Source organism: Gekko japonicus, unplaced genomic scaffold (assembly GCF_001447785.1).
Source record: "Gekko japonicus isolate JY-2015 unplaced genomic scaffold, Gekko_japonicus_V1.1 scaffold172, whole genome shotgun sequence".
Taxonomy (NCBI): domain Eukaryota; kingdom Metazoa; phylum Chordata; class Lepidosauria; order Squamata; family Gekkonidae; genus Gekko; species Gekko japonicus.
The window spans coordinates 316,420-339,442 of NW_015162479.1; the positions used below are offsets into that span (position 1 = coordinate 316,420).

The 23,023-nt window shown below is 42.6% G+C and overlaps 1 protein-coding gene across 1 annotated transcript in view; it reads left to right on the forward strand.

The window, feature by feature from the left end:
* Window positions 1-23,023, forward strand: part of EDIL3 (EGF-like repeats and discoidin I-like domains 3) — a 344,300-nt gene that overhangs the window by 92,708 nt on the left and 228,569 nt on the right. The window contains exon 4 of the mRNA XM_015405823.1: window positions 18,403-18,432. Coding sequence (XP_015261309.1) covers window positions 18,403-18,432 — 30 coding nt within the window. The remainder of the gene's footprint in view (window positions 1-18,402; window positions 18,433-23,023) is intronic.

The following is a 23,023-nucleotide window of genomic DNA, read 5'->3' on the forward strand; positions in this document are numbered from 1 at the left end:
TTCCCTACCTGCTCTATCCCATGCATAACCTTGTAAACCTCTATCATGTCACTCCTCAGCCGTTGTTTCTCCAGGCTAACTTTTCAGTTAGAGTGGTATCATCCTCCATTAGGGCTGCCAACCTCCATGTGGTAACTGGAGATCTCCTGGGATTGCAACTGATATCCAGGTGACAGAAATAAATTCACCTGGAAAAAGTGGCCACTTTGGAAGGTGGACTTTATGGCATTATACCCTTTGAAATCCCTCCCCTCCCCAAACCCTGCCCTCCTCAGGCTTGACTGCCATCCCCCACAGGAGTTTTCCAACCCAGAGCTGGCAACCCTATCATCCATGGTCATATCCAACTTTTTGCAGTATGAGTTCTATGCACATGGGCCATCCACATATGTCAGGTCCCCACAGCATCAACGAAGAACACTTATAGAAAGGTTTTACTTTTATTGAAGCGAAAGGTGCATTGACAGGATTACTGTTAGGAATGACGTGGAATCAAACAGCATGACAGGTTATAGTGCATTCAAACCGGTGAGGCCCAATTGTGGGAGTTCCCGTGCGCGCCATTAGGCCTGAGAAACTAATGGTACTACTAAGCATAACAGGTACTCTTCCCACGGCAACTCCATGTGATAACCCAAGCAACTTATCCAGAGTCTCTCCTCCTGTGGCCTTGAAAGATACACGTTACTGCTGCAAAGCAATTAAGTGCAAGGAAAGGAATGCGCATGAAATTGAAGGTAGAAATCATTTGGCAGCTTGCTGACAATATGGTTACCCATCACCTTTGGAGATCACATTCTTATGTGATTTGGAAACATGGCAGGAAGTTGAACCATATGGGTTGAAGTGTTTACACGTAACTGGGAGCAACTATGGAAGTAGCTAGCTTGCCTGAAGAAATACATGCAAAGGAGATGTGGCATTTACTTCTGGGCAAGTATTTGTATATGAAATTATAAATTTGCCATTTTTACTATGTGTTTGATTTATAGTAAATATTTTAAATCCTTCAATCTTCAAACTGGCCCAAGGTTTCATGCCAAACAGGGATCTGAACTCTGATCTCCCCAGTCGAACACTCTAGCCACCATGCCACTCTGGCTTTGTAAATAGTACTGGCATGGATATAGCTGTACAGATGAATAAATGTCCATTCCTTTTTCCAATGGTTTATATTTTACTTAAGTGTTTTGGTTTTGCTTTTGTTTGTCTGTGTATTGTACAGATTTTATAGGCAGATCAGATTGTTGGCAGAGTTTAAATATGAAAAGGAAGTGGAGCACTGACTGTTTAGAGAAAAATAAGTAGATCTATTAAAGAAAAACAAACTGTTATAGAACATAGAAGAAAGATAGAACCTTAACTGTCTAACCTAATTGCTGAAGGAGGAACAACAACAATAAGGAAGCTCTACAGGAGCAGGAAGTCTCCAGAAGAGCCAATCAGGAGAGAGCAAGGACACAATTTGAAAAGTGAGAAGTCCCTAGTTTAGCTATGCTAACTACAAGTTCTTCTTCTGTGCCCCTGTAGGATGATCTTCAGATCTTCATAAGGCTGCATTATAGACCAGGGGTGTCAAACGTGTGGTCCATGGGCCAGATCAGGCCCCCAGAGGGCTTCTATCAGGCCTGCAGTGGAATGTCCTGTATTCTGCTTCTTCCAGTTTTGCTGCTGCTGCATCGTAGCTTGCTTTGCCAGACTCTCTTAATTGTTCAGGAGAGATAAACAGGCAAGCTTCTGTTCCCTGCACTGGTTGAGACTCCTCCCCCTCCCCCTTCCAGAGGGAGACAGAGAACCCCTCAATCATACAGGAGAGAAAGGCAAGCTGTTCTTCCCTTCCATTGGATCAGGCTCCTCCCCAAAGGGAGGGAGGGAGGGAGAGCTTGCTTTACTTGCCTGCCTCAATTACAGGGGACAAATACAAAGCAAATTTAAGACCAACAAAGCTTTATCCAAGGTATGAGCTTTTGTGTGCCTTTCTAGAGTGTATGTGTTTTGTTGGACTTGTTATGCTGTAGCTCTCCTGGGTGCAACTGGGTTCCCTCCCCCTTTCATGCCCTCATGATTCATGCCCTCATGATCCAATCTTGCTCAACAGGAAAGCTATGGCCCCCGTCACACGGGAGGATTAGATCCGCAAGAGGGACGGACTGGGGGCGCATCAAGTGGGCATGATCACACCACAACATCTGTGAAGCGGTGCGCACCCATCCCCGATCCCTCTCTTCCGGCCGAAAATGCGGATTAAAGAAACCCCTAGAAAACACTAGTACCTACTGGAAAATCCACTGCAGAGACAGTCGTCTGATCGCCGGTGCGCCCGTCTCTCCCGCATCATGTGAGGTCCTGCCGAACTGCGCATACACACACATGTGTAGTGGGCTTGCCTCGCTCTCCAGTCCGTGGCTTCCTCCCGGCATCTGATCGTGCTGGGGAGGACCTGCGTGGCGGCTGGGGGGATCTGTCTGATCCCGCCGCCGCACTTCTCTTTTGATGCAGCTCAAAAAAGCCTCATTTTAGCCGTGCCTTTCCCCCCAGTGTGACCGGGGCCAATGTGAACTATTTAGATGAGGAATAGCAACAAGACAGTGAGGTGGAGTTTGTGTCCAGACCAAATTAACCCAGCACATTTCCTTTGGAGATTTTGAACTTAGGCTTCCCAGGTAATAGGCTGATACTGACCACTGAGAAAGACTGTAGTTTTGTAGACAAACACATAGCCCTCAGTCTGTGTCATGGTACCTTTTCATGTTCTTGACCAGCACACGAAGCAATTTATGTACAAAAGCTCACGATGCCCAGCAATTTCATGTTTTCCCCTGGCTCCTAGGCTCAGAACTCTGAGCATGAGATTTCTGTAGTGAATGTCAATAAATCAAAAGTAGACTTGCAGCTTACAGATACACACTTGAACAGCATAATCAAAATTGCAACAGCACAGACATTTTGATGCACTAATTCAAAGCAAGAGGTGTCAGTTATCAGACACTGTTAAATAAAGTATTGCAAGAGTGCTAATGTTTTAAGCTTGTTTTTGTTTTAAGTAAAAAAAAATCTTTTATCTCCACTACCTGACATTACATTTTATGACACACATGGTCTGGGCTCAGCAAGGTCTCATTTATGTCAGTCCTGCCCTCATAACAAATGAGTTCAACACCCCTGCTATAGACCTTGCATATTCCAACACATATTATATTGATGCATACAATGGACTCATTTATTTCATATAATATATGCAAAATTATAACGTGGATTTATGGACACACAAACATGCATTGTAAATTCCCTAGTGGGAACTGAATTCTCGGTCAGAAGGATACCATGATCAATAGTACTGAAAGCTGCTGAGAAATCCAGGAGAAACAATAGTCACACTCCCTCTTTCCATCTCATCCTTTAAGGTGACCAAGGCTGTTTCAGCCCCATAACTAGGACTGAAACCAGACTGGAAGGGATCTAAGCATTCCAGAGATCAACCAGGGTATCAACAGGAGCACAAACCATATCAAAAGAAAAATCCCCTAAGGCCATCAGAAAGCCATTTGGATCCATCCGGCTCCAGGGGTGGATCTTCTTAACAGATCCCCCACCGCTGTAAAGTCTTGGTATCACTGTAAGTCTGAACCCAAGCAGGTAGTGATCTGTCCATGGCAAAGGAACCATTGTCAATTCTTCCACACTCAGATCGTATTCCTCCTGCCCAGAACAAAATATTAGATGAGTTTGATTTTCACCATGTGTAGGACCAGTTATTACCTGAGACAGGTTCATGGTTGTCATGGTGGTCATCCTGAGCTATCCATGACAAGACCGTCTTGGCATGAATGTTGAAGTCTCTGAGGACAACCAGCCTAGGGGTCCTCAACACCACCCCTGAGACCAGTTCTGTCAGCTCAGGTAGGGAGACTGTTTATAATGAGATGACTGTATAAAATTAACATAGGATGGATTCTTTAATACCAGTAAATTTCAGAAGACATGGAGCCTCTTTTTAATTATTGGAATTTTATAAGGCCTTTCATTTACATAATGTTTAGCACCCAGTTCCTTTTACAATATGATTTTTTTCCTATTTATTCTTTTTATATTAGAAAATAAAAGGGAAGATAAGCACACAATGCAAATGGCATGCATTTAGCTAAATTAAGCATATATATCCAGTTTTCAAATGTCTGAATCATATATGGTAATAAACCAGGCATCACATATAAATTCTGTAAGGAATTTCAGTTCTTTTTACTACCGTCTGGTGCAAAAAGACAGTGAAATCCAGCAGGGAATGTTTAGAGAGATGAGTGTGGAAGGCTGCCAAGCTCAAGAGAATTTGCTGCAGTATACAGAGGTTCTGAAGGTTCTGGCTTAAATCTCTCAGTAAGTAGCAGAGGGAGCTGCGGTGGCTCATGTGGTTAAGACGCTGAACTGTAGGCTGTGGAAGGTCAGTAGTTCAGCTGTTCGAGAACCAGGTGCCGCATGATGGAGTGAGCTCCCGTTTCTAGTTCCAGCTCCTGCCAACCTAGCAGTTCAAAAGCAAGAAATTGCAAGTAGATAAATAGGTACCACTTCAGTGGGAAGGTAACAGTGTTCCGTGCACCTTGGTGTTTAGGCATGCCGGCCACATGACCACGGAAACGTCTTCAGACAGCACTGGCTCTTCGACTTTGAAATGGAGATGAGCACCGCAACCCTAGAGTCGGATTCGACTGGCTTTCGAGCAAGGGAACCTTTACCTTTTTAAGTAGCTGAGGCACCCACACTGCTCTAAGTAAATGTGGGCTGATACTGTATAAACATTTTGTATTGGTGTAAAGTGTCCAGCTTCAAGCTAGGATTGTTAGCCACAGATGCTTCACTGATGGGGCAATTTCAAGGACTGGGGACAAGCTTTGTGGTGTCACACCAGCACACAATGACCTTTCCAGCATGAAACTGGAAGCAGTGACATTTGCATTGGGGTGATGCTCTAGGATTCACCCCAAACTCTATTCTTTAACCCCCACCCTTCCACTGCTGGCTTGTCAAGCAGAGAAGGGGGGTTGTGAGACATGCCCCTCTACTTCAAACAGAAAAGTAAAGTAAAGGTTCCCTTGCTTGAAAGCCAGTTGAATCCAACTCTAGGGTTGCGGTGCTCATCTCCGTTTCAAAGCTGAAGAGCCAGCGCTGTCCGAAGACGTTTCCATGGTCATGTGGCCGGCATGACTAAACACCAAGGCGCATGGAACGCTGTTACCTTCCCACCGAAGTGGTACCTATTTATCTACTTGCAATTTCTTCCTTTCGAACTGCTAGGTTGGCAGGAGCTGGAACTAGAGATGAGAGCTCACTCCGTCACGCGGCACCCGGGTCTCGAACTGCTGAACTACTGACCTTCCACAGCCTGCAGTTCAGCGTCTTAACCACTTGAGCCACCGCAGCTCCTTCAAACTTCAAACAGAGCAGGGAGATAAAAAAGAGAGACAAGATGAGATTTTACAAGACAGCAACAGAAGGCCCAAGGCATGAGAAAATCTGCCAGTACTTCCTTGATAACTGGAAATTTAAAACAACCTTGTTTCTTAGAATGGATGTCATGCCTGTATTTCAGCTGTATTGTTTCCTGAGATCTAATTGGTTCTTACATATCATGCACGGTTACTTCTGAAGCACATTTCTAGTTTCTCTCTTACTGTCATCCACCAGCCCAATGAACATCTTGGTCCAACGATAAAGGAGAATCTGTTGTTTGAAGCAAGCAGCAATTTGTAGCTCACTATTGCCATCATAGCTGAAGCACAGCAATAATCAAACATGCATTCTAGTAGCTTTACAGAAATTCAGAAAAGAGGTTACAAAAATTAGCAGCAGGATGCACAGACAGGCAGGCGCTGCAGGCAAGATGACAAAGCTTCATAGTCGATATTGTATTGAGCTCAGCTGACAGATCTAGTAAAATCAACATGTGCAACCTTTCTGTGTCCATTACTACTGTAATAGGCTAAGAATCAATCATCTCATTGATTTTCATTTCAAGCCCAGAACAGATCCCAATTTCAACAGCCATTTCATGTTAAGCATATGAGGGTTGGGGGGGGGCTTTTTAAAAAAATGCCCCTCAGCTATGCATTTTTAATAACTTATGTGGGGGGAGGGAGCAGTTATCCATAGCCAAGTGTTGGACTTAGATTGAGAAAGACAGTTCCTATGTAAAACAGGAATGAGCAAATGTTCCCCATTTTACTTTCGTTTTAAATATTCATTCAAATTTTTCAATGATTTCAGTTTTTACCATTGCTATTGTAGAGTTGTTTGTCTTGTATACGGTCAGCATGTTTTCAATATATAATTTAGTTGGAATTTATACACACAGTGTGTGTCATTTATGCATTTGATGTATAATGATTTTTATTGATGTATTTAAAAGATCGGAAATGTGTACATTTAGCGGGGGGGGGAATTAATAAAAAGAAACAGAAAGCAAGTCAAAAATAAAGTACTTCTATTTGAATGAGGCCTGACATGGATAGCCCAGGCTAGCCTGATCTCATCAGATCTTGGAAGTTAGCAGGGTTGTCCCTGGCTAGTAGTTGGATGGGAGATCTCCAAGGCAGACCAGGGTCATGATCAGTGTTCCCTCTAAGCTGAGTTAGTGTGAGCTAGCTCACAATTTTTTAGCCTCCAGCTCACACATTTTTGTCTTAGTTCAGGAAGGATGGCTCCACAGCAAACTAATTTATGCAGTAGCCAGATTGCTTGCTCACAACTTTAATGCCAGTAGCTCACAAAGTAGAATTGTTGCTCACAAGACTCCACACCTTAGAGGGAACATTGGTCATGATGCAAAGGCAGGCAATGGCAAACCACCTCTGAATGCCTCTTGGCTTGAAAAGCCTACGGGGTTACCATAAGTTAGCTGTGACTTGATGGCACTGTCCACCACCACCATTTGGATGAGGGGAAACAAAACTGAGTCAAATAAGCAGGCTAGAGCTGCTGGTCCCCCACAATGGCAGGAGACCTCCCACTGGTAACCCATCTTTCCCAATTAATATGTAGAATCTACTGCCACAGGAAGTGGTGGTGGCTACAAGGATAGGAAGCTTCAAGAGGGGATTGGATAAACGTATGGAGCACAGGTCCATCAGTTCTATTAGCAACAAAGTATAGATGGAACACTATGTCTAGGGTAATGCTTCTCTTTATTCTTGGTGCTTGGGGAGCGACAGTGGTGAACACTGGTGGACCTTCTGATAGCACCTGGATTTTGGCAAGAAGTTACATCATTGTGACATTGTAAAGCTCTAGGACTCCCCCAAAACACTGTTGTAAAGCCATAGAGTTTAGGAGGAAATCTAGAGCTTCTCACCATCATGATGACGTCTCCAGAAATGACACTACAGCATCAAAACAACACAAATGTACATGCCCCCATCTCATATCCATTACTGCTGGTTCCCAGGGTTCCTGACAACCCTAAGTAGGATTGAGAAGTTTGAAATTATCGCTAGTGTAAACTATTTCTTCTTAGGAGGAAGATTAAATACTTTGCTTGTTTGCATACTTGATGTTGTGACAGTTGTTGGCAAGCCTTTTCCGAAAAGCAGGTCTAAGCATTATTTATTTATTTATTATTTGTATTTATAGCCCGTCCATCCCGCGAGCAGGCTCAGGGCGGGTATCATCACAAAACATACAATAAATACAATTAAAATTAAACAATTTAAAATTAATAAACATTAAAATACAGTCACATTTCTAACAAATCAGCTGGCTGTGGGGTTCCCTGGCATATTATTTGGCTTGATAAATAGATGGGTGTGGAATAGTGTTGCAAGGATAGGATTTTCTGAATGAATTATTTACAGTCTCATTTTGCTTTTGCTACAGTGGCTCAGAGGTTAAGACGCTGAGTTGCAGACTGGAAGGTCTGTAGCTCAGCAGTTCGAGACCCTAGTTCCGCATGATGGAGTGAGCTCCCATCTCTGACCCCATCTCCTGCCAACCTAGTCGTTTGAAAGCAAGAAATTCCAAGTAGATAAATAGGTACCGCTTTGGTGGGAAGGTAACAGCATTCCGTGCCCCTCAGCATTTAGTCATGCTGGCCACATGACCACGGAGAAGTCTTCAGACAGCGACTTGGAAACGGAGATTAGCACTGCCCCCTAAGTCAGATTCGACTGACTTTCGAGCAAGGGAAACATTTACCTTTTTGCTTCATTACATGTTTTCTGTATCTGCTTATGTGATGCTTGCCACTTCTTCATGATAAAGCAGTTAAATGCTGGCAATATAATTCAGTCAATACTACATTTCTGTGAACCATTACGAAAATGACTTCACTATCCCCACTCCCCTGATTAAAATAGTGCATATCATTTTCAGCATGCCTCCAAGTTAAGACAGGACAATTTCATACATGATGCGTCACAGATTTTTGTTCCAATCTGTTCGTAGGAGCTCTAATTGCAAGAGTGTGCAACTGATTTAAATAAAGGTGATCTCCAATTTGAGCCCTAAATTCGTGGCACAAATAGTAGTTCAAAGATATTTTATGTATCATATATGAAAGTGACCTGAACACATTTAAATGAAAGGGTACACTAGTTCCATAAGAGTAATTTCAATAGTATTACCATAAGTATTGACAGGTGATATTTCACAGTTGGAGGAGTTCAAAATATTACCTTCCCAGCCCAGAAAGCCTTGCCATGTAGGCCTGACCTGTAAACGGGTTTGATTTCATCACTAACCTTTCTTCCCTTCTGAACTAAAATAAAACCTTACTCTTACTCAACTTACTCTTGAGATAGGAAGGTATAATCAGGAACCTCTGTCTTGCTGGGGAAGAGAGGGAGGTGGGGTTGCCAGCCTCCAGGTGGGGGCTGGAGATCTGGAATTACAGGTGATTTCTAGATTACATAGATTTTATTTATTTATTTAAAGGACTTGTTCCACTTCTTCTGGTGCAAATGGCTGCTTTGGAAAATGGACTTTATGGCTTATATCCTACCAAGGTTCCTACCCTTCTTAAACCCCACCCTCCCAGGCTCCACCCTCAAATCTCCAGGTTTTTTCAAACCAGGAGCTGGCAACCCTAGCCAGGGAGGGCAGTTTACACAAGATGCATAATTCCAGGTCTCATTCTTAAATTGAAATTATTTTTTTGAGCATGCATAGTGTTGTCTAGTGGCAGAGCACATACTTTTCTTGAAGAAAGTCCCAGGATTCAATTCTTAGCTTCTCTATTTAACAGATCTCAGATTTAGCATGCAGTGGGAAAATGCTCAGAACAGCTGCTGCTAGTCAAAGTAAACAATACTGAGCTAGATGACTCCTCATAGTTGCTTTCTATTTAAATTCAAGAGCTTCACTGTATTTGACCTACAAGCTCAAGGGCTGCACATTTCTTCTCCCTCACAGGCTCAGGAAGAGCTTTCTTGTGCTTGCCCACAATTCTCTGGAGCCTTAAAAATCCTTTTGTATCCTTCTCTTTTATTAGTGTCTATAGTGGCTGTTCATCCTGGTGTTTGTACAGGACAATCCACTTTTTGAGTCATCTTTCCAGTGGTATGTAGCAAAATGCTAATGGCTTTTTGACCTAGAGAAATATGAAACTGAGCAGGGAGGCATGCTTTTAAGAATCTGTAAGTCGACAGAATTCCATGTCTGAAGGTTTCCCTTGCCTCCTCCTCACGGAACTATTCTATTTCCAGAGGACATTTGGACATTTGCAATTGCTGCTAGTTTTCCCCCCATGTCTCTATTATTTTTATTGGCTCTTTCTGATTTACGTTGCATTTTTTATATTGTTTTATGCTGTATTGTGATTATGGTTGCCAGCTGTGACTGGGGACATGGGTGTGTGTGTGTGCAACACTGGCTGTGGTTTCCCATTACTTTGGGTAAAGATAAAATGGAGGAGAGGAGAACTACGGAAGCGGCTTGGGGTCTCCACTGGGGAGAAGGGCAGACTACAAATGGGTTAAATAAATGATAAATAAAGGAACCTTCACTTTTTAAATATCTTTTTTAAACTTGTTGCAATCCTATGTACATTTCTTACCTGGTAGTACATGCCCATTGAATACAGTGGAAATCTCTTCTGAGCAAAAATGCATAGCATAGGGTTGTTAATCTAATAAAAAATGGTATCTTGCTTTCATGGGATCCTAATTCATGATTGCTATTGGGAGGAAAATCTTAGTGTCAGTTTTTTTAAAAAGAAAACTCCAGAAAATATCTACTAAGTCATGCTATCTAATGATTAGAACCATGGATTGAAATCTAAGTGCCCTGGCTTCACACGACTGTAACTATAGATTCTCTGTATGGCCATGAACAATTTAGTTGTAGCCATCTTCAGTTGCTCATTGGTTAATAGATTGCACTGAGCTAAACATTGTTTATACTTTTGAGAGCTACAGAATGGGGAGTTCTTTTGACTGCTAGTTGTGCGTTTAACTCTGTTGTGTTTCTATTATTTCTTGGAATTCTATGTAGTATCCAACTTTCTTTTGATTGTTGCCATGCTGACAATCTGCTCAGCCTTCTCCATTTGACAAATAAAAGCCAAGTTCCTTTCCCATCAGGAAAGGACAATTAGAAGACAAAATAAACAGCTGCCTGTGCAGTGACTAAAGGCGCTGGGTGGCAGGGAACAAAGCCACTGTTAGCGAGGCACAAAACTTTTGGAGTCCAGTGAAGAATCTTTCATACAGCTGCAGGGAAAAGGCTCCCTTCTTTTCCCCAACCTGATGTTTCACAGGTTTGTTTTCTCAGTTTATTTTGTTTCTTGGAGGAAAAGCCAACACATATTTGCTTCATTCCCCTTATTGGGGTAATCCTGTATATTTTCTTTAAATTCAAGCTATCAAACAATGTTTTCTTCTTATTATTTTTTTTTTAATGATGCCTCTGGGTAGACCTAGATGTGACAACAAGGCAGGTGAGCCATGAGCCCAAAGGGAGAGTATCCCATCCTCCGCTTGCCCCTGCCCCATCCCTCAAGCCTTTCATCGAACTTTTTTCCTCTGTCTTGATTTTGAGACTAGAAATAAGTAGGGCAAACAGTTACAGGAGCAGGCGAGATACAGAATCTGCCCCACTTTAGGGGAGGAAAAGCAAGTGGGGAGAGGATATAGTACCTTCTTTTATCCACCGCTTCTCCACTTTAAATCCTTCCTTTGTATTAAAAGCTCTTCGTCACAGACCCACATTTGAGGGCATTTTTGTCCAGTCCCACTTTTGTCCAGTCTAGAGAAAGAACATAATGGTAGAATGGGGTGGATGTGTAAAATACAGAATGAACATCCACTGATTTCAAATTCAGCACATATATTGACTCCAAAACATTGTAATTCCATTTTTTGTCCAGCCTTCCTTAAAGGAGCTAAGGGTGTCATATAAAGATAACCCCCCTTTATTTATTTAGACATTTATATCCCACCTTTCCTCTTTGTTCAGAGTAGCTTAACTTTGGGTTCAAGGTGGCCTTTGTTATTCTTGCCACAGCTTTGTGAGGATGGTTAGAATGAGAAAGCATGACCAGTCCTGGATCAAGAACGCACTGTTATATGTCATTGGGTTGGTGTAATAAAAGGTATTGCATAGATTGTATTGCATAGTTTTTGGATATTACTGTTGGATTTACACAGCTATAAACTTATTCTAGCCCAAGATTATCCAGTAATTTTATGGCTGAGCAGTGGAGATTTGAGCTCACTACACCACACTGCCTTTCTTTCCTAATTATCCATGATCAGGTCATTCTTGCGCAGCAATGTACCTTAAAATCACTATGATGATTTTGATGAGATGAGGGGAAACCCTCTCTGCAAGAAAAAACAGGTAGCTGTGCTCTGGGGCTGTTTTTCCCCCACCTGAAGAGATGACAGTTGGGGTTTAAAGAGCCCAATGTAGCCCTTGCCAGTTCCCAGTTCCACAGCTGTCAATCATAACACCCCTCTAAGTGCTGTGCTATGGATCTTCTTCAGAACTGGAAAGCTTTAAGGCATGATTGCAGGGGCAAGTGCTTTTCTACAACAGATGATTATTCTTTCAGAGGCTTCCCACTTTGCTGCAGTGCTAAAGGGGCAAGGTGGGCAGATGGCTTCTTTCTGCCTTATTGTGGCATGGGGGGGATATGGAGGGTGGGCAGTTGCTTCCCACCTCACCATGCTGCTCGGGGTGCGAGGAGGGTGGGCAGTGGCTTATCTGTGGGTGGGGGTGAGTGTGTGTAGTCATTCAGCATCTAGGTCACCCAAAATCCTGGGGCTGATCCACACCTCAGTTATAGAAAAAGAGGCTTGATTTTAAAAGCAGATGAATAGGTGGGCTACAATTCCCTTCCAATATAGACTGATGCTGGGAAAGGAGGTTCTATGTCCACCTCCTCCAGTGGCAAGAGAGTGTAGCTGCCTTGTTCCCTCCTTTGTCACAGTTCATTCCCTCAAAGAGATACAGAGTAAGCGTAGCCTTAAGTGTTGCAGGGGGTTGTCTCAGACTTGGCTGTTGGCAGCACTGGAGGCAGTGGTAGCCAAAATCCATCACTTCAGGAGCTGAGTAGGAGCTGAACTTCTGCAGTGGTGCTGCCATTTATAAGTCAAAATGATGCAAACATAATGTTTAAAATATGTAAACTTCAGGAGATGATTTCACACAACGAAACAGAAGATGTCATGAAAGTAAAGACTTGCAGGTTTGTTTGTGCAAGGGGAAAATTGAGACAGGGAGTCAAAGAGGTGCGGCCAACACATTTGGTAGCATCTCTGATCTTTATTTTGAAGACTTAAGAATTGTCAGACAACCAATCACCCTTTTTGACAAGAACAATGGAACAGAACTTTTAAGTTTGATGCACATTTCCACATCAACATGCAAGATCTTGTATTATTTAACTGTCTGCCTGAACAACAAATGAATTGATGGCTTCAGAAGGACTGGCCAATGATGAAATTGCTCGACGCCCTCTTCACCCCTGTGTCAAAATAGCTCCCTGGTATTCCAAGGAGCTATGGAGGATGAATCAGGAGTTTAGATGGCTAGAGCGAGTTTGGCGATGGACTCGTAACAAAGCTGCAAGAGCATCTTATAGGGCATTTATGAAATCCTATGAGATGGCAGTGAAGGCCACTAAGAATGATTTCTTTGTGGCCTCCATTACACGCACTAGCTCCTGCCTGGCACAGTTGTTTAGGGTAATTAGGTCCTTAACTTCTCTCACAGAGAGACAGCAAAATGTTAGTGGATTGGCAATTAGCTGTGAGGCCTTTTTTGTCGCCCTGCCAGAATCTGTCTGCTAACATTGATACAGTACATGAACTGGAGGCCCCTTGGCCATCTTCTGGTCCATTGTTGGACCAATTCAGTCTGCTCTCACAGACTAAGGTGGACAAGATCCTGGATGCTGTGAAGCCTATCACTTGCCTCTTGGACATGTACCCATCATGGCTGGTAAAAGCTAGTGGTGATGGAATGCAGGCTCCCCTGGTAGGCATTATAAATCTGTCCCTGAGTTCAGGGGTCTTCCTGGGGAGGTTAAAAGAGGAAGTGATTAGACCGCTCTTACAGAAACCATCTTTAGATCCCAATGATCTATCCAACTACTGCCTGTTGTCGAACTTATCATTCCTGGGTAAAGTTGTTGAGAGAGTGTTAGCAGAGATACTCCAGGTTTTTTTAGATGACACCGTGGCCCTGGATCCCTTCCAATCTGTTTTCTGCCCTGGCCATGGGATGGAAACAGAACTGGTTGCTCTCACAGATGACCTCTGCAGACAGCTGGATCGAGGTGAGTCAGCACTGCTGATATTACTTGATCTGTCAGCAGCATTTGACATGGTCAGTCATGACCTGTTGACACACTGCCTTACTGATGTCAGGATCTGGGTGACATCCTTTTGTCTCCTTTCTCCAAGGTCAGGGACAGAGGGTAACACTACGGGATAGGGTCTCACCATGATACCCACTGGTATGTGCAGTCCCCCAGGGGGCAATCCTCTGTCTTATGTTATTTAAAATCTTTATGCGCCCCCTCACCCAGCTGGCATGGAGCTTTGGGCTTGGGGGGTCACCAGTATGCTGATAATAGTTTTATCTGTTGGTGACTGGTTGGTTGGTTGAAGCAGAGCCAGCTGAAATTAAATCCATCAAAGATGGAGGTCCTGTGGCTGGGGCAGGGGGACATGGGGTTGGGATAACAACTCCTGGCTCTTGATGGTGTGCCATTAACACATGCATCATCCGTCAGGGGCTTGGGGGTGATTCTAGATGCATCCCTTTCAAGGGAGGCTCAGGTCTCAAATGTTGTTAAACTGGCATTTTGCCACCTTTGCCAAGTTAAACAGTTTGTTTCCTCCCTGTCTCCCTCTGATTTAGCCACAGTAACCATGCAATGGCCGCCTCCAGGTTGAAATACTGAAACTCACTGTATGCAGGGCTTCCCTTGAGATTGACCCGGAAATTTCAACTGGTCCAGAATGCAGCTGCACGAGTTCTGACAGGGACATCTTTCAGAGTACCTATGCAACTGGTGCTTTACCAGCTGCAATGGCTCCAGATTGAAGACCAGATCAAGTTCAAGGTTTTGGTGTTGACCTTTAAAGCCCTAAATGGTCTGGGACCAGCATATCTTTGGGTCTGCCTTTCCTGGTATATCCCCCAAAGAGCATTACACACTAGTGATCAAAATCTGCTGGTGATCCCTGGCCCAAAGAGTCACCAGGGCCAGGGCCTTTTCAGCCTTGGCTCCAAACTCGTGGTACACTTTTCTGGGAGGGATCAGGGCCCTGCAGGACTTATTACAGTTCCTCAGGGCCCGCAAAATAGACTCATTCCACTGGGTATATGGTTGCGGACAGCAATGGGCTCCATCTTGACTGTTTCCAGCTTGGATTGGCCTCCTCCCTTTCTCCCTCTGTACCTTTCCTTCTCATCAGACAACTATACCTTATCCCTCCTGAGATTTTATGCCATCTTTTAGCTGTATAGTGGGATGCATCTATTTATTATGTATTTTATTGTATTTTATGGTATTTATTGTGATTATGTATTGAAAATTTCAACTGAATGTTTTTACAGATGTTGACACTGGCTCTGAGCCTGGTCTCTAGGGAGAGCGGGGTATAAATTAAATAAATAAATCAATAAATATTATTTTTCTGACTTCTTTCAAACTAGCTTAATCTAAGGGGAAAGAGGAAGTCTGGCAAGCAGCCAGACAAAATTTCATCAACTGTGATGCTTTTTTCCTGTCACCTTTAGGGAAGAAATGCTTCCCTGGCATGGCATTAGAAGCAACCCCGGTGACCAGTACAACTGTTAATAAAATGAGATATAGAACACTGACTTGATCTGTTAAAGAATTATATGCATACTGCAAATACAATTCACATTTTATGGGAAAGTGTCAGCTGTTAGTACAGCTATGTTTAAAAACCCCTGAGAATGATGTACAAGTTAGGTAGAGACAGTATAAAGGAGCAGATTGCAATATTAGTTCTTCAGAGATGAACGGAAATGTTTTACTAAGTGGATGCACTAGCAGAATGCTTCTTTGGAATTTATCCTTTAAGTAGGGTTGCTAGCCCCCAGCTCGGGTTTGGAAATCTACCAGAATTTCAATTGATCTCTAGGCTATGTTGGAGGGTTAAATCTATTGCATTATATCCTGCTAAGGTCCCTCCCGTCCCTAAACCCTGGCCTTCACAGACTCGACCCCCAAATATCCAGGAGTTAACCAACTTAGAATTGACAGCCCTATCTGTAACCTTTAACCCCTGAAGGCTAGCCCCTCAACATGAAACAAAAGTACTTCTGTGCAAACTCACTGTGAAAATATTCCTTGGAAAACCAACATGTAAGTGTACTAGTAAGCAGACTGAATATGCAAAGCATCTCCATACTAAAAGTGAAGTCGGTGAGAACTTTGGATACTTAAATCTGGTGACTAGAGCTGTGAATGGTCAAGACAGATCTTTACACAAATGTGAAAAGGGCTCCAGGTTTGCAGGAAAATGTAAAATATATTTTAAAAATACATTGGTGGATTTTTAAAAAACCTGAAAATGATAAAAGCTTTAAGCAATGGATTCCCTCTGTGGCTGTTGCTAGGCCACCAGGATGATTATCTGCAAGTAAAAAGGAAGGGCAAGAGGACAGGGTCCTTTCCAGGCCTATTTCAACCTTTGAAGAAGACTCATTGGGACCAGGCTTGACTGTTAAGCACAGCTCCAGGTTAGGGAATTCCTGGAGATTTTGTAGGGGAGTCTGAAGAGTGCAGGATTTAGGGAGAGGCCCTAGCTGAATATAATGCCATAGATTCCAGCCTCCAAAGCAGCCATTTTCTCCATGGGGACAGATTTTGTCATCTGAAATTCAGTTGTAATACCCTAGGCCTAGAAGAAAACTCTGGGTAACTTGATACCAACCAACTTGTATGACTCAACTAGGCCTAGCTGCTTGCTACTGTTCAACAGCAGCCATCCTATAAAAGTGAGTGTGGTATAGGAGAGCTTCCAAGTAGTGGCCGAGAGACCCAAGTTTGAATCCCCATCTTGCTATGGCCGCTTCCCTCCACAAACCTCACCCTCCCAAGGCTCCACCCTTAAATCTCCAGGAATTTCCCAGCCTTGAGCTGGCAACCCTTAGTTGGGAGATCTGTTGTGATTCCAGGAGATCTCATGGCTCCACTTGGAGGTTTGCAAGCCTAGAGAAGGAAGCGAAAAAGGGGGAGAGTCTATGGGGGCTTTCAGGAAAGAGAAAGAGGAAATAGTGGTGGGGGGGAATGAGGTACCTCCTACAACTCCTTGTAGGTTCCCACTTGTTATTAGGGTTGCCAAGTGATTCTTCGCCGGGAGCGGGGGGCTCCCGGCCGGCTTCGGGTGTGTGTGCGTGCGCATCACCCGGAAGTGACGCAGGCACACTGGGCACGCTGGGGGCAGGGCCACGGCCATACAAGGGAAAACCATAGGGTTTTCCCTTGTATGGCCGTGGCCCCACCCCCAGCGTGCCCAGCGTGTCTGCATCACTTCCAGGTGACGCGCACGCCGTGGCGGAGTCCCCCCCAGGGCCCGATTCCACGGCTGTGGAAATCGGGCCTCTGAAGCGGGGGTTTACCCGCCCCCATTTGGGAGCCTACTTGTTATGCAAATATGCATATATAAGAAATATAAATGTATAAACACCATAGCTAAGTAAACCAAAAACAATCAGGGCTAACTCTAGCATATAACTAGACACCCAAAATCTTCTGTTAACCCTTTAGAAGAAGAAGAAGAGAAGAAGAGATTGGATTCACTACCCAAAGGTGTCTCAGAGCGGCTTACAAACTCCTTTCCCTTCCCCTCCCCACAACAGGCACCCTGTGAGGTAGGTGGGGCTGAGAGAGTTCTTCACATAAACTGCTCTTATCAGAACTACGGCTTGCCCAAGGTCATCCAGCCAGGTGCAAGTGGAGGAGTGGGGAATCAAACCCAGTTCTTCCAGATTAGAGTCCACGCACTTAACCACTACACCAAACTGGTGTATTTATTAATTTATCAATCCAGATGTTTGATAGTCATGCCTTTTGTCCTTCACCTTCATCTTTCATCTTACTCAGGCATTTTGAAATGTGAAAATCCCCGTGTGTTTTCTTCCATATGTACCTGGATGTGGGGAGGGGAAGCTATTGTAGGAAACTGGTATATGAAGCATCCATCTAAAAGATGCAGTTAATGGTAACCATGGGAAGTCAGGGCTGCCCATAAACTTTGTAAAGCCAGTATGTTGTTCATTTGAAAATTCACACACTTCCAATTTCATTCCTATCTAGACCTTCCAGGGTGCTCCTTATTTTGTTGGCTGTGCTTTCTCCATTAAATAATTCTACTCAAGGGGCAATATGATTCTATTTAGATAGAATTAAATTTGCATTAAAAGGGAGAAGCAGAAATAATAAATTCAGACTTTTATATCCCACTGTCCCAGCAATTCAGCTTCTACAAGTTTCACTACATTGTGTAATAAAACAACACTTAATAGATATAACTAACATTGCCAGTAATAAAATACTATAGGAACAGCAACTAGCTGGACAGTAATAAATTAGTAATAATTAAAAATATTGTTAAAATCTATGGGTTGAGTCCAAATGTTCTATCTCCAATGGTGGAGTTTTTCTCCAGGGCAAGGGGTTTTTCATTGGTGGAAAATGCCTCTTCCTCCAAAGAAAAATTAATTACCCTAGTGGAAAGCTCTGGCATTACAGGGATCAAATTTTTCATTCCAACCCTTGCACATTATGTCTTTCTTTAATAACTACCTATTTAAATAGTTGAAATCTTAATAAGTAATGTTAATAAATAAGAAATAAATAATATCTAGTGTATTTCTTCAGTGTATTTATAATAACTTTATTTTATTTTTCTTCTTTTCTTCTGTTAACAGAACTGGATGAAGAAGAGCCAACACCAGCAGGTAAGAACCTTTCCATTCCTGTTCTGCATGTTGAAGCTTGTTAATTCATTCCCTTTAAGCTGGAGGCCTCTGTTCCTACAGCTTCTTATTACCCTGGTGGGTTTGCAACTGCAGGAGGAAGACACAGACTCCAGAGTGTTACTCATACGAATTAAATGGATTACTGGAAGGCATTATTGCTACTATTGTGCAATATACTACAAAAGCAAATTGCGAAATTGAAACTGAATTAGATGCATGATCGGTGAATACATAGGAGAAGGCATGGATATGGGGCTTCCAGTCTCCAGGTGGGGGTCTGAAGATCTCCAGGAATTACAACTGATCACCAGACAACTGAGATCAGTTCCCCTGTAGAAAACAGCTGCTTTGAAGGGTAGACTCTTCTGGCATTATAATCCTGCTGAGGTTCCTCCCCTTCCCAAACCCCATGCTCCATAGGCTCTGCCCCTAAAATCTCAAGAAATTTCCCAACCTGAATATAAAACCACCAGAAAGTTATGTATGGCTATAGTCAGGGCTATTTGGGGGCAGGAACACACAGGAACGGAGTTCCGGCTGGCTCCCAAGTTGGCCACACCCAGCAGGAACTCATGAGCATAATTGGCCACACCCAACAGCAGAAACTCATGAGGATTGGCTACATTAGGGGTGTGTGGCCTAACATGCAAAGGAGTTCCTGCTATAAAAAAGCCCTGGGTTTTGACAACAAACAAGGTAAACAGAATAACAAACAAAAGGTGGGTGTGGCTGGATAACCACACTTCTGGTAACATGGGAGTGCGGCCTAATGTACTAATGAGCTGTGCTGTCAGTGGTGTGGCCCAATATGCTAATGTTCTGCTGTTGGGTGTGGCCTATTACGCTAATGAGTTCCTGCTGGGCTTTTTCTACGACAAAAAGAGCCCTGGCTATAGCAAATTATATGGTATCCATAAACAGGCAGTACGTAAACAGGCAATAACACATGCATCTAGAGTACAGATCTAAACCATTCCCCAGGTGAGAACACAAGAAGTAGTAGAGACAAAAAGTAACCCACTCAAGACTTTCATTCTTCACAATAGCAGAAGAGCTGTCAGCACAGTTGTGGGACTGTTCTAGTAAGTCCCTGAGGGCCTGTCCCCCAAATCTCTCTCTCTGCCTCAGCTTCTCCAGGTTGGTAACCCTAGCCTCTAGAGAACGAACCTCAGTAGATATATAATCATACCTGCTGTACTCTCTGCAAAACACTGGATAGCCCCCGCTCCTTCCTGGCTTTCTTCCTTCATAACTGGTTAGTGCTTTTAAGGCCACAGACCAAAAGCCCTTTGCCCTTTGCCTCTTGCCAAAGGTTCATGTCTCTGCCTAGGCAGAGTCTACAGTTCAGAGGCCCATGGCCCCTGCCTTCCAGCAGCAACAGTAGAGGGTGGGGCCTGCAATTAGTCCCAGGCAAACAGACCTTGCTCAGTGAGCAACAGACCAGACAAAGACCCAAATAGACCCAGACAAAAACATCACTCTCCAGAAGGGTCACTAGTCACCGTCAAACTCTCCTCTCACAAAGCATACAGAGGATTGGGCTGAAAGTGAAAGAATTATGATCCATATTTAGTTAAACCCTAATTGCCACATTTATTTATTTTAAACATTTATATTATGTCCCCCAGAGGCTCAAAGATGCTCACAAGTTAATATGTTTATAGGTATAACAATGAAATAGTAAAACAATAAAATATACACAGATGCTAGTGCCTAGTCATCATAGTTCAGTTCTTCATGGAGGATTATTAAAATAACAAGTCTAAACTGTAGTAAGTCCCATGTATATGAATCAAGCTCTGTGAAGTAATCGCAGGACTGCATGAATTTGCAGATAGATATAGTAGATGTAAATGATAAAGTTTCTCCTCGTCTGTACTACTTTATGTTGCAGCTGATGTGCGGTATTAGCTGAAGCATTTTACCAATCATATGCTCAGGCCAACCACTGTTTTTCTTAGCATAGCTCACATTCTAGCTCTTTCCCCTTTTCTCTTTGTCCCTCACACACCAATAAGTTTCAACCTTTCTAACTGCATTTTTATCTTAGTTCTGTGCTATATAGTAGTTCCATCATTTCCCCCTTCTTTTCTAATTACAAAAAAGTGTGTGTGTGTGGGGGGGTTATAAAAGGTTCCAGCAAATGCGATACTTACGTTCCATGTTAGTTTGGCAAGGTGGCCAGGCATATGCCATCCTGGAGTGCAATGAGGATAGTTCCATGGAATTTTTATGCTCCATCTCCCTCCCCCTGGGTGTTATAAAATTCAGTATTCAAGTCTGTAGAAATAAAGAAATGTAGCTAGTTTCATATAAAGCCTCTGGAAATGAAATTACACCTGCTCACTGAGGATTTCTCTTAAGCGCCTGAATCTGCTGGGTCATGTTTTGGGAAGACTATTATAATCCTATGAAATATCACAGGTAGGGATTTCCCTCAATACTAAAGGTGTTCATTTTTTCTCCACCTAATCAAACAATGGCATGGTACAATGTAATTCAACAATGCATCAAGAGTTCCACAGCCACAAAATGTGATCACCTATATGAGTTGGGTCCAGCATTAGTATTGGAACTGAATTCCTGCTGGGGTGTGCATTCTGTGCATTCAAATCTTCCCAAGCAGAAAATATACCTGAAAGATACCTTATCGGTATTTATATATATATATTTCAGCATCCCAAAAGTTAAAAAAATCCCCCCAAATTCCTGGATATTTTAGAAAACTAGGAAGATCAGGGAAACAGCTGAGAAAGACACCTGTTTCCTCCCATTCTTCTGCAGTCCATTTAAACCAGGGTGGTTTGAAAGGACTACAGAAAACATCAGGGAAACAGCTGAGAGACAGGAGCCACCACTCAGTTGTGCTTTGTGGCATTGCCACTCCTGGGTTATTTCCCCCCATTTTTTCCCATTTCAGGTCTATTGGACCTAAAAGAAAAAATGGGATTTATCTGACTACTTTGCCGGTATAGGGATCCAGGATTTTTTTTCAGAATCCCTCCCCCCCAATTGGGTCCAATAGAGCTGAACTGGAAAGAATGGGGGGGGGGGATGCACACCCCTAATTCCTACTAGTCCTGTTTTCCTGTATCTAATTATCCCTATGTTTTCTTCAAGTTTCCAAGGTTTCTCCTATATACAGATGTTTCAAGGGCATTACAAAGGCCCCAGATATGACTGTGTTATTGGGTCTGCCCAATATATATATTAGTGTTATGTTTTTTTAGATTATAAGAGGAAAGGAAGCCATTTGTGTTGTTGCCCAGCAACCAACCATTTGACAAGTTTCTTTGGGTTCTTTTATTTTAGTAAAAGTGATTTTGGGTTCATGTTCCTTGACAACAGAGGATTTACATGCATTTAAGGAGAAGGCAGCAGTGGAGAGTGGACAAAAGCAATCCCAGTTTACATACTGTAACCAGCTCAATAACTTTAGACGTTTGCAGCATATCAAATTTCTTCTCAGACAAATACCTGCTCTTTGAAGAAGAAGAAAAAAGTTAATCCAGAGTTATCCATCATGCATTCTTAAAACATTGGAGTTTGAAGTCATAGAACATGTAGTTTACTCCATAGTAACATGTGAGGCAATGAGAGGCCAAGAGGTTTCATTCTGGGGCTTGAAATATAATATATAAATAAATCCTTAGTTCTGCAGAAAAAGGACTGAAGGTCACAAAAAAGCCGAACTCTGCCATGACTGCTTTGCAAAGAAAACATAAAAATACCAATTGATTATTAATTAAATGCTATTTTCATAGTGTAACTTTTCAACAAGAAATGTGCTTGTCTAAGTTCTCAGAAATGTTCTTTGTAAGCCTCTATTGTGTATGAAATAGGCTCCGGTTCTTAAAATGTCTTGTTGAAAAGTTACTATATGAAAATAAAATTAAATTGGCAATCAAATGCTATTGGCATATTTTCTTTTCAAGGCAATTACTGCAGGGTTTCTCATATGATGCATAAATTGCAGCTATTCTATTTACTAAAAAGTTAATTTATATACCAGAATGACATCAATAATTGTAGATATTTGAATTTTTAGAAAATGTTTATCACTGCTATTTCTTTTTGCTTTAAGATATGACCAGATGTTATTGTTTTGAAAGGAAGAAGTTAGAATGTTCTTCTGGAAGTAGTTCTAATACTTATTTGCCAGATTGTATTGACATTTAAAACCTTTGCAGCTTCCATAGAACAGATAATCTCTCTCTGTAATAATTGCCTGGGGAACAAAATAGTTGAATTGTTGAACAAAATGCCTGGTATTTTTTTAGAGTTTGTAATAAATGTAAAAGGCTGCTCCAAAGGCAGAGGTAGATGCCAAGACATTTGATTGCTTTCCTGAAGTGTGTGAATTGGAGTAATAAATTTCATACTCATCCATGTTTATTGACATTTTCAAATTTTAATTAGTGTAGGAACCATCAGTTCAGTAGAACTGCAGTGTCATCCTAAGTAGAAGTACACCCTTCTAAACTCGTTGGTCAATGGGCATAGAGGGGTGTAACTCTGCTTAGGATGGATCTGTCATTCATGTGCTAGCATACCACCAATCTATTTCTAC